Genomic DNA, 12,366 nt, shown 5'->3' on the forward strand with positions numbered 1-12,366 from the left:
CACAGAAGGCCACTGCAATCTGGATGCAACACACTAGTCTGCAGCCTCTCTCTATCTCATACTCAGAAGTCCATTCATCCTAAAACCCCATTTCCTTGATTCATCAGCATTTCCTATGCCTCCCTGCTTCAGTGCAAGCTCTCCCTTTTGGATGTCCTTCTTCCACAACATTTTAACTGATGAATCCTTCCTCCTTCAAGAGGCAGCTTGGATGTCTTACTTTGAAAGTCTTCTCCAACTCCCCCAGAATAAACTGCTGCAGCCTCTGTACCCCAGACTGAGTTACAGCATATCCTACAAGGCATGACAACTAACCTGTTTACATTTATGTTAGTTCTTCAAGGATAGAGGCTATGTCTTCCTTGGCTCAGTGTCCCTAGCAGCAAACATTGTACCTGACATATGGTAGGTGTTTCTTGAATGAAAGGATGGATGAATGAGGCAACTGATACAGAAAAAACTTGGGAACGGTTACTAGGCAGCATGCCTTCTACCAAAGTTACCGTTTAATCAGTCTTCCTAATTTTCTCCAGGATCTGACCCTGGAACTCACCCACCTACTTTAATAGAAAATCAGACATCAAAAAATCATTTGCAGTAGCAAACATCAGCTCCTTTTCTGAAAATGGTTTTCTTCCCTACCTGGGCTTGAAAAGTCTGATTTTCCGCTGGGCGCGGTGGCTCACGCCTGTAATCCCATCACTTTGGGAGGCCAAGGCGGGCAGATCACAAGGTCAGGAGATCGAGACCATCCTGGCTAACATGTGAAACCCCGTCTCTACTAAAAAATACAAAAAACTAGCCAGGCGTGGTGGCGGGCGCCTGTAGTCCCAGCTACTCGGGAGGCTGAGGCAGGAGAATGGCGTGAACCCGGGAGGTGGAGCTTGCAGTGAGCCAAGATCGTGCCACTGCACTCCAGCCTTGGTGAGAGAGCAAGACTCGTCTCAAAGAAAAAAAAAGAAAAGTCTGATTTTCTGAGATGTTCTAACAAAATAATTAACTTTCCTAAAAATTGCTCAATAGAATCAGCATTTATTGAGGTTAATATGAGTGCCACAGGCACTATGGCAGGTATTTGCATATAATTTCACTTGATAATCACAACTCGGTGAAATAAGTGTGGATGTATGCATTTATCAGGTTGCAAAGCTTCTCAAAGGCAGGAGTTTAGACTTACCACAAAATTTATAAAACCCATAGTGCTTAGAATAGTCAACTGTTGTTTCACAGTAATATTAATGTAACTGAAACATCAAATTGCTAAGTGCCAGGTATTAACCAAAAGGTGTGTAGATAGGCTATTGAGAGGCAGTTATGGTATACCATGGGGAGTACTGGACTTAGAATCAGAGGACATGAGTTTTGAGATTGAATTCTGCTGCTTAATGATTAAAACACATAAAAATTTATCAGAGTTCAGTTATTTCATCTGTTGAATGAGGGGGACAGACCCAAGGATCCTAACAGCACCTTCCAATTTTAATGTTCTATAATCCTGTGAGCCTGTTTGGCCACTTAACAGAAAAACATCTACCTTCAATTGACTCATACTGAAGTAGAGGAGAATAGAAAAATACCAGCATAGAGCAGGCAAATCCTAGCAATTCTGTTGCCTCACTTTTTATTTGAACCTTTGAAGATTTACCTGTTCTTCTAATTGGACATTCTTTTCTAAAACCAAACGCATGTGCTCCCGTAAGGCTGAATGCTCATGTTCCTGCAGGTTCCTCCGTTTATCCTTCAATATGAAGAGAAAAATAAGTCAGGTTGCTGAGAAGCTTCAAAAATGAAAGAGGTGGTAAGATATTCTGCTAAAATAGAACCTTAACAACTTTGCTTACTTTAGTAGTTTAAATATGCACCAGTCTCTAGTGGGTTGCAGGAAAAACGACTCCAGTGGGTCCCTTTTCCAGCTTTAGGCCTTTTTTTTTTTTTTTTTTTTTTTTTTGAGACAGCCTGCTCTGCTCTGTCGCCCAGACTGGAGTGTAGTGGTGTGTTCTTGGCTCACTGCAGCCTCTGCCTCTTGGGTTCAAGAGATTCTTGTGCCCCAGCCTCCCGAGTAGCTGGGATTACAGGTGTGTGCCACCACACCCAGCTAATTTTTGTATTTTTAGTAGAGACAGAGTTTCACTATGTTGGCCAGGGTGGTCTCGAACTCCTGGCCTCAAGTGATCTGCCTGCCTTGGTCTCACAAAGTACTGGGATTACAGGTGTGAGCCACCATACCTGGCCCCAGCTTTAGGATTCTACAATATCCATGAGACAGAGAATCAGGCCAATATCAAAATTCGCAGTGCTGATTTTCTTCCTTGCCCTGGCTGATTTTCTTCCTTGCCCTGGGAGTATATGACTGTGGGTTAAGCGTAGTTATTATCATCTCTCAACTATTCCCATATAAAACCTATCTCCTTCGTGGGTTATCTTCAAATCAGTTTTGTTTGTTTTCTGACACTCTGTCGCCCAGGCTGGAGTGTGGTGGCACGATCTTGGCTCACTGCAACCTCCACCTGGGTTCAAGCGATTCTCCTGCCTTAGCCTCCTGAGTAGCTGGGATTACAGGCACATGCCACCATGCCTGGCTAATTTTTGTATTTTTAGTAGAGACGGGGTTTCACCATATTGCCCAAGCTGGTCTTGAACTCCTGACCTCGTGATCTGCCTGCCTCGGCCTCCCAAAGTGCTGGGATTACAGGCACGAGCCACTGCGCCTGGCCTCTTCAAATCAGTTTTAAGTCAACACTAGTTCTTCCTCCTGTCAAGCACATTTCCATGCTGCCTCCAATCATGGGCTGGCTGCCATGGGCAGAAGGAATGCCACCTGATTTTAATTTCAGCCCATACATATATGTTGCCCTCAAAACCACAGAATACATTTGCAAGAAGAAATGGTTGCTTTTTCCCTAATCATTAAAATAGTTTTTTTGCAGACTGCCTGCCTATATTACCAGTAAAAGCAAATGTTTGTTAGGTGCATCAAGGTGATCCATGCAGTCTAACTAAATATTTATCATCAATTTCCATTTGGGTTAGGGCTGGCTTCTTTGGTGACAGGTTCCAGAGAATAACTCCCCCAGCCATTCCAAGCTCTGATGCTGAGGCAAGTTCTAGAATACAAACCAACTGGAGATTTGGGCCTGATTGTAAAGATCATTTTTAGAGCTAGAAAGCAATTCTGCACTTTTTTTTTTTTTTTCCTTGAGACAGGGTCTCACTCTGTTGCCCAGGCTGGATTACAATTGCATGACCTTGGCTCACTGCAATCTTTGCCTCCCTGGCTCAAGGGATTCTCCCACCTCAGCCTCCCAAGGAGCTGGGACTACAGGGTGCGCCACTACACCTGGCTAATTTTTGTATTGTTTGGTAGAGACAGGGTTTCACCATGTTGCCCAAGCTGGACACTTGTGCTGATGCACAAGAAAGGTAAACCCCATCCTTTTTGCGGCCAAGACAACCTCTGGTTTGATATGTGATAAATTTATAGACTCTTCATAGATTTTTTAAAATATCCTTCTCACAATATACATTTTTTTCAAATGGTTTTTAAAATAAAAGAAATATGTGCTTATGTCAAACAACATAAGATGAAGAATGAAAAGTAAAAGGCCTCCTCTTTCCATCTCCACACCCAATTTCCTAGTCTTACCAGAGTCAGTAAGGATATATACACATTTTTAACACAAATGAGAACATACTATATTTAATTTTTTACATATCTCATTATTTTTATCAGCTATATAAATTCTAAAATATGAATATATAATTATACAGTTGGTGTTTTAATGATAGACTTACAGGTTGTTTTTTTTTTTTTTTTTGAGACGGAGTCTCGCGCTGTCGCCCAGGCTGGAGTGCAGTGGCCGGATCTCAGCTCACTGCAAGCTCCGCCTCCCGGGTTCACGCCATTCTCCTGCCTCAGCCTCCCGAGTAGCTGGGACTACAGGCGCTGCCACCTCGCCCGGCTATTTTTTGTATTTCTTAGTAGAGACGGGGTTTCACCGTGTTAGCCAGGATGGTCTCGATCTCCTGACCTCGTGATCCGCCCATCTCGGCCTCCCAAAGTGCTGGGATTACAGGCTTGAGCCACCGTGCCCGGCCCAGGTTGTTTTTAGTTTTGGGTTGTTGTGGGATTTTCTTGCTATACAAACAATAATAAACATCTTTGTGTGTGTTTGTGTATGTGTAATCACTGTATAATTTAAGAAAGGATATCTGTAACATAAATCCTAGCAGAAATGCACAGTCAATGTATGGATTCATTTTTTTATTTTCATAGATATAACCAAATCACCCTAAAAAAAGTGAGATATCATAAGATATTTTAATCTTTGTCAATTTGATGACATTAGGTAAAATTATATTTCTTGTTATAATGTACATTTATTTAGGAGTGAAATGAGCATCTTTTCTTACATTTATCAGTCAAATGAATTTTTTTCTGGAACTGCCTATATACTATATTTCTTTGCCTATTTTTCCATTAAGTTCAGTAAGTTATTAACACTAAAGGTTTCTTTGTATATAAAGGAAAATAGCCCCCCCGCTTTTTTTTTTGTCTGATCATATGTTGCAAACTTTTCCCTCCAGTTCATTGTTTGCTGTTTGACTTTATTTATGGTATTTTTAAAAATCATATAGAAGTTTTAAATATTTATAAGTTTATCAAAATTATGGCTTCTGGTTTTGTGTTAGTCATTTAAGAAAGGGCTTTTGTTGTTGTTGCGGGGTGGGGGCGTTGTTTGTTTGTTTTGAGACAGAGTCTCTCTCTATCACCCAGGCTGGAGTGCAGTGGCGTGACCTCAGCTCACTGCAACCTCAGCCTCCCGGGTTCAAGCAATTCTCAGACCTCAGCCTCTCGAGTAGCTGGGATTACAGGTGTGTACCACCACACTCAGCTAATTTTTGTATTTTTGTTAGAGGCAGGGTTTCACCATGTTGGCCAGGCTGGTCTTGAACGCCTGACCTCAAATGATCCACCCACCTCAGCCTCCCAAAATGCTGGGATTACAGGTGTGAGCCACCGCACCAGCCTCTTTAAGAATAAAAAAATTCAGCCAGGCATGGTGGCTCACACCTGTAATCCCAGCACTTTGGGAGGCTGAGGCCAGCCAGGCATGGTGGCTCACACCTGTAATCCCAGCACTTTGGGAGCCTGAGGCGGGCGGATCACAAGGTCAGGAGATCGAGACCATCCTGGCTAACACGGTGAAACCCCGTCTCTACTAAAAATACAAAAAATTAGCCGGGTGTGGTAGTGGGTGCCTATAGTCCCAGCTACTCAGGAGGCTGAGGCAGGAGAATGGCATGAACCCAGGAGGTGGAGCTTGCAGTGAGCCAAGATCCCACCACTGCACTCCAGCCTGGGCGACAGAGCGAGATTCCGTCTCAAAAAAAAAAAAAAAAAAAAAAATCACTCATCTTTCCTTCTAGTATTTTCATGATTTCTGAAGTAAACTTTTTATTTCGGAATAATTTTAGATTTATAGAAAATACAGAATGATAATACAGAGCATGACATATTTTAATACCTAAAACTCTGCTCCGTCTGGAATTTACTAAAAAGACTGAAATAGAAATCAAATTTTATTTTATTTTATTTTGTATAATTCATTGAGTATTATTTTAAAGTATTTAAAAGGTAATAACATACATATTAAAACACGATTTTAAGTCCATTTTTTTTTTCAGTATACTTGGTAACATACAAGGGTATATCACCATAAAACCAGGATTTGTAATCATGAGAGGAGTAACCCCAGAAGGTTCCCAAACCAGGTGGAGGCAATGGAATCAGAATTAGAAACAATTACTGTGGGCCAGGCACGGTGCTGTAATCCCAGCACTTTGGGAGGCCAAGGCAGGTGGATCGCCTGAGGTCTGGAGTTCAAGACCAGCCTGGCCAACATGGTGAAACCCTGTCTCTAACAAAAATACAAAAATTAGCCAGGCATGGTGGCGGGTGCCTGTAATCCCAGCCACTCAGGAGGCTGAGGCAGGAGAATTGCTTGAACCCGGGATGTAGAGGTTGTAGTGAGCCGAGATTGCGCCATTGCACTCTAGCCTGGGTGACACAGTGAGACTGTCTCAAGGAAAACAAAAAGAACAAAGAAATAATTATTGTGATGGTTAATTTTACGTGTCAACCTGGCTAGGCTAAGGTGCCCAGTTGTTTGCTCAAAACAAGTCTATATGTTGCTGTGAAGGTATTTCATAGATGTGGTGAGAACAATTGGTAGACCTGAAGTAAGCAGATTACCCTCTATAGTGTGATGGGCCTTATCCAATCATTTGAAGGCCTTCAGAGCAAACACTACGGTTTCCTGAAGAAAAAATGCTTCTCCTCAAAACTGCAGCATAGAAACTCCAGACAGCCAGAGTTTCCAGATTGCTGAGCTTCCCTGCAGATTTTGGAAGCCCCCACAACTGCAAGAGTCAACTTCTTAAAACAAATCTCTATATATGTATATATCCCCATTGGTTCTGTTTCTCTGGAGAACTCTAAAATAATTAGCCTTAGATTTCTCAGAACTGTAATTCTCCATCCTCGATGGAACAGAGAGTAAACTGAACTTGCCAAGCAAATTATACAGTAGAATGTATAGGCAGAAACAAAAAGTCATTCCATACCGTTACAGCACAGCCATAGTGCTTAAAAGGACAGTCTTGCTCAGCTTCAGGACATACAGCCAGGTGTTCATCCACCTACGAAATGTAGAGTCACAAGCTATAGAAATTCATCACTTATTTTCCAACTGCAGCAATCAGGGAGCCAAGGGTGGCTTGGGAAGAAGGCAAGGACCAGGAGAAGGAGAGAGGCCTGGCAAGAAAGAGCTGTGATGAAAACTGAAGAGAGTTTGCAGAAAAAGAGAAGGGAAGGCAGATATGTCATGGTCATGAGTGTAATTTAAGCCCTGGGCCCTTATATTTGGGATTTTATCAAACACAGACCACAATGATTACTATAACTTCATCTTCCATAAAATCTACAGAGAGGATTATTTGCAGTTACCTCAGTTTTTAGAATAATCTTCGCACAATTGTTGGGACAAAATACTGGGTATTCAGGACACAAGTTTTCCTCATGATTCTGAAACAGACAAAGTATAATAAAACAAAGCCAAGGGTTATCTTTCATGGCCTCACAGTGATTACACCTGTGTCTCTTTGGGGATCTATGTCATGTGGCTTACTCTCTACAGGAAGTTATTGCCTAGTTCCAAAAAAGGATTAAAGATGTCCACTTTCTAGGTATAAATGAACTTAATTAAAATAATAAATTTTCCAATTATTTCAAAAGAAAGTCATAGAGCACAGGACTCAAAGAAGGTAGATTGGGGAACTGCCAGCATAGCTCCTTCGGGACATGTAAAAGGTACCCATGCTTTCTTTTTATGCCTACATCCTGCCTCCCCAGCTACACTGCAGAATTCAGAACGTAGACATTATCTTCACCTCCTTGTGACTCAGCGCCCAGCATTCCTTACACATACACAGCATGTGTTCAAATAACATTTTTGCCAATAATAAATGAAGACAGTGCTACCAACAAGAAGGTTTTAAGCTTTTCACAGAACTTCTCTCCAAAAAGCAAATTCTTTAGACTAATTCTGTACAAAAACAAATGCAGGAATGTTCTTCTGGCATTCCACCTGATTCACTGTGACCAGTCAGGCATAATTTAGCTCCATAAAGATGACTGTTGTGTGTGTTGCTTTTTACCTGTAGATTGATGACTACCACATCCTTTTTGCAATAAAGGCATTTTTCCTCTCGAAACTGACAGTATGCACTCAAATGCTCTTTCAGGTCTTTCCGTAGGACTGGTTCCCGGCAGTTCTCATTAGAACACTGCACAGCTTGAAATAAGCACTGCTGAAGGTGATCCTGCAACAGATAACAACAGGCCAGTGGGACCTGCTGACCAGTGTGGTAGGAGGGAAGTCAGCTGGAAGGCCCAGGGAGGGAGAGAGAACAGGGTGGGCAGCTGGGCAGAAAGGCTTGCACAGGGCAAGGCAGAGGGTAGGCTCTCAGGGGATGCTGCCCACTGCCTCTGTTGAGGAGAGGGCATGGGGAGGGATGCTTGTACCAGAGATAGGAAAGCCAGTCTTGGGGGGAATTCAGAGGACAGGGGAAGATGGGTGAGGAGGGAAGTACACCAAGTTTGTTTTAGATGATCTAATAACGTGCTCATATTCTCAGGTTAGTTCTTGGATATTTTCCTTAATTTACCAGTTCTTCAAGGACATTTTTATTTTTTTTGTGGACTCTTCATACCAACCCCCAGCATCAAGTATGGGTCTCTGCACAGCACATGGTAAAAGGACACAGGAAAAAGAAAAAAGGAGAGAAGGGCATATCCTAACTCAAGGAAGAAAGGGAAAGGATTAAGAAGACGAAAATAAGGCAGAGGAAGCTATTCCAGAAATGATAAAGGAGGTGGAGGAAATACAGGTTCGCAGGCCCAAGAGAAGCTAGGAATGGTCAGACTGGTAAAATCAGGAAAATTTTTAATAATTAATAATACTTTATTGGCCACGTGTGGTGGCTCATGCTCTTAATCCCAGAACTTTGGGAGGCTGAGATGGGAGGATCACTTGAGGCCAGGACTCAAGTCCAGTATGACCCCAAGAGCTTGTCTCCACAAAAAAAATTTTTTTTTAGTTAGCCAAGTGTTGCAGTGTGCACCTGAGGTCCCAACTACACAGGAGGCTGAGGTGGGAGGATCAGTTGAGTCCAGAAGTTTGAGGCTGCAGTGAGCTATGATTGTGCCACTACACTCCAGCCTAGGTGACAGAGACTCTGTCACAAATAATAAGTTATTTAAATTTTATTTTAAATATTCTCTAATTTTATTTTAAAAGTTATTTTAAATATTCTCTAATGTTATTTAACATTATTAAATATAAACATTATTTACATGTAAATATATTTAATACATTATAAATAATATATATTTAATATATATATGCAATATAATATATAACATTATATATACTATTTAATATTTAATATTAAATGATTTAATTCAATCATCATAGAGAATGATGACATGGACAGTGTTCACTCCAGGATTCTTCACATTCTATTTTATTTTTATTTTTATATTACATTATTTTATTTTATTTTATTTTACTTTTGAGTCAGGGTCTCTCTCTGCCACCCAGGCTGGAGTGAAGTGGCACGATCTCCGTTCACTGCAACCTCCACCTCCTGGGTTGAAGCGTTCCTTGTGCCTCAGCTTCCAGAGTAGCTGGGATTACAGGTCTGCACCACACCCAGCTAATTTTTGTATTTTTAGTAGAGACAGGGTTTCACCATGTTGGCCAGGCTGGACATTCTAGTTTTTTTTTTTTCTCTTTTTTTTTTTAGACAGAGTCTTGCTCTGTCACCTAGGCTGAAGAGCAGTGGCACCATCTCGGCTCACTGCAACCTCCACCTCCCAGGTTTCAAGCAAGTCTCCTGCCTCAGCCTCCCGAGTAGCTGGGATTACAGGTGCCAGCCACCATGCCCGTCTAATTTTTGTATTTTTGGTAGAGACAGGGTTTTGCCATGTTGGCCAGGCTGGTCTCAAACTCCTGAGCTCTGGTGACTGGCCCGCCTTGGCCTCCCAAAGTGCTGGTATTACAGTCGTGAGCCCCCACGCCTGGCCAACATTCTAGATGTTAAAAAGCAGGCATATCCCAGTGAAAACCTTTGAATCACTGCAGTTATTGTCATGCTGGCAAGTTACCAAAATGTTAGAGAATTTGTCCCTCTGAGGGTCCTTTAAGACAAAATTGGCAAACTAAGACTCACAGGCCAAATCCAGCCTGCTACTTGTTTTTATAATTAAAGTTTTATTGGAGAGGAGCCACACCTATTCCTTCACATATTGTCTAGAGCTGCTTTCCCTCTCAAACGGGAGAGCTGAGTAATTGTGACAGAGACTGTATGGCCTGCAAAGCCTAAAATAGTTACTATCTGGGTCTTTATTATTATTATTATTGTTTGACTCTTAACATTCGCTGACTCCTTCTCAGAAGAAAATCAAACAGTTTTTTGACAGTGAGATAAACAAATACAGCTATTCTCCTTCACCTCTGGTAGTAAGAATCACATGGTGATCACAGTTAGAATCCATCTCTTCTCCAAAATTGGTTGATATTACTCCTCAACCCTCACCCAGTCAATATTCATCGAAACTCTGTGACCTGTAAGATTCTACACCTTACCACACAAGGGGGTGGGTGGGAAACAAGGAATGAGGGGAAATATAAAAGAAACAGGTGGAGAGTAACCAGCCCCTGCTCTCCACAAGCCAGTTTTGGTCACTAAAGCTGTTCAATGGTCCATTTGAGCCTCATTTACTTTTTAGGCTTAGTGACAACAAAGTTGGAAAAAAGGCCTTGCTCTAGGACTTGACCATTCAAACAAGAGGCAAAGGACACATGAAAACATAACACATAACAAACAGTCTATGAACCTCCAAATAAATCCCTGGGTTAACAAGGATATCATTTACACATTTATAAGCTCAGTGCCTGAGGGATTTGGAGGTGTGATAGAGAAAAGACTGAATCATCTGAAATATGTGTTCCAAAATGTGTGGGTGTGCAGGGGAAATTTCAGCAGCCTCTCAGCAATTCCCTGGAAGTTAAAGAAGCCTGAGTCATGTTCACGTGCAGTGTGATCAAACTTGACATGGGCTTGCCAGGCAGCACCACACTTCCAGCTTCCCATTTAACCACCTTCCCTAGCTGGAGGGAAGAGCAGTTGGGGTTACTTCATTTGAAAGGCACTCAATTCCCCTTCACTTACATTTCCCCTACAACTTGTTGGTTTGTCTCTCCTATCAATGCTTTACCTTTAACCCACAGCCTGTCTCTGTCCTGGTCTGAGTGATCTGTGTTAGATCATAAACCCCATGAGGCCAGGCCCCACAGTTGCTGGGAAACACCTAGACAGCACCAAGTGAGAGAGCAAATGCTTTCGGGGAAGGACCTCACAATTGTGTCTTTCTGTAGTCATGCCCTGGGTCCCACACAGTTCCCCCAAAATAACATATTCTTGAGTGTTTGTTTTGTCCAGCATGTCCCACACCCTCTCTCCTGGCTCAGTGATCCCTACCACACAATTAAGGTCTAGTGGATACAAGATGTTCTCCATGCGCTCCATACAGGACGAACCTCTTCACTCACACCTCAGCGCTAGGTGGGCTATAGCACTGTAGCCACCTGTATTGCTAGACTGGGAATCCTTGAGGGCAATTCACTGAATCTCTGTACCATGCTTAGCTCAGTAACTGTCACATAAAGGGGTTCAATACATATCCCTGGAAAAATGGCAAAGGCAGATATTGTTCATGAATAATACCAACCTGGTACCGGCCCAGAATAACCTTGGCATTACATCCAGGAGCATTGCTGCAATATACATACAAGTTGAGGACTTCTCTTTTGCAGCAATTGTCTTTAAAAACCTAAAAGATAAACATAATAGGTCTCACACACTCCAAAGTTTTACAGCAATGTGAATTAAGCTATTATTAATTTGGTCTTCAAGTATATCTCAGAAGGCAGGTGGAAACTTCCAGACACCAGCTGGGATGAAAAAATCACACTTACACCACACTGAAAGAAAAGGCTGTCTCAGATATATGCTTTTGACAAACCATCAAACATATAGGCCAGGTAACAATGCCCTGTGCAACAGGCTGCAGCTAGGTGAATCTTATGGTGAACCTGACCCCACATTCTTAAACGTCAGGAGGTAAAGCTTGGTCAAGAGTGATGCTTTCAGCTTCCAGTCCCAGGGTAAATGTATTACTCATCAGACAGTGTCACTGAGGCTGTGCTGGCTTGCTATTTTAGCACAAACCAGGAGTCGGCAAACTTTCTCTGTAAGGGGTCAGATAGTCCACATCACAATCGTCTCTGTTGCCACATTTCAACGCTTCCATACACAACACTTAAATGAATGGGCACAGCTACATTCCAATAGAACACTATTTATGAACACTGAAATTTGAACTTCACATAATTTCTACATGTCACAATACTTTCTTCTTTTGATTATTTAAAGTGAATTTTTATTTTGAAGTAGTTTAAGACTCACAAGAAGTTGCAAAAATATGAGGGTTTCTATGCACCCACCATTATGTAAAAAGAATTTCTTAGCTTACAGGCCATACAAAAACAGGTGGCAGGCTGGATTTGCCCCAAGACTGTAGTATGCCAACCCCTGGACAGTAGGTCAGACAGACACTAACTGCAGCACAGCCCCGTTGTAGGTATTTGCAAAACACATCATAAGGGGTATAGAGAAGACGCAAGTACAGCAGACTAGAGGCTCAAGGAAAGCTTCTGCTTGAACATCCTGCAACAGAATCTT

General features: G+C 42.1%; 1 protein-coding gene across 5 annotated transcripts in view; it reads right to left on the reverse strand.

Moving 5' to 3' along the window:
* TRAF5 (TNF receptor associated factor 5) overlaps nt 1-12,366 on the reverse strand; it is a 49,933-nt gene that overhangs the window by 8,142 nt on the left and 29,425 nt on the right. For 3 of the 5 annotated variants that reach the window (XM_025363298.1, XM_025363286.1, XM_025363293.1), the window contains exons 4-8: nt 11,354-11,455; nt 7,717-7,881; nt 7,007-7,084; nt 6,625-6,699; nt 1,646-1,738 (exon numbers count right to left, since the gene is read on the reverse strand). In XM_025363298.1, the coding sequence (XP_025219083.1) occupies nt 1,646-1,738; nt 6,625-6,699; nt 7,007-7,084; nt 7,717-7,881; nt 11,354-11,455 (513 nt within the window). Of the gene's footprint in view, nt 1-1,645; nt 1,739-6,624; nt 6,700-7,006; nt 7,085-7,716; nt 7,915-11,353; nt 11,456-12,366 lie in introns of all 5 variants that reach the window. The other 2 variants (XM_025363276.1, XM_025363307.1) reach the window with 2 other exon arrangements.

This window comes from Theropithecus gelada, chromosome 1 (assembly GCF_003255815.1).
Source record: "Theropithecus gelada isolate Dixy chromosome 1, Tgel_1.0, whole genome shotgun sequence".
Lineage (NCBI taxonomy): Eukaryota > Metazoa > Chordata > Mammalia > Primates > Cercopithecidae > Theropithecus > Theropithecus gelada.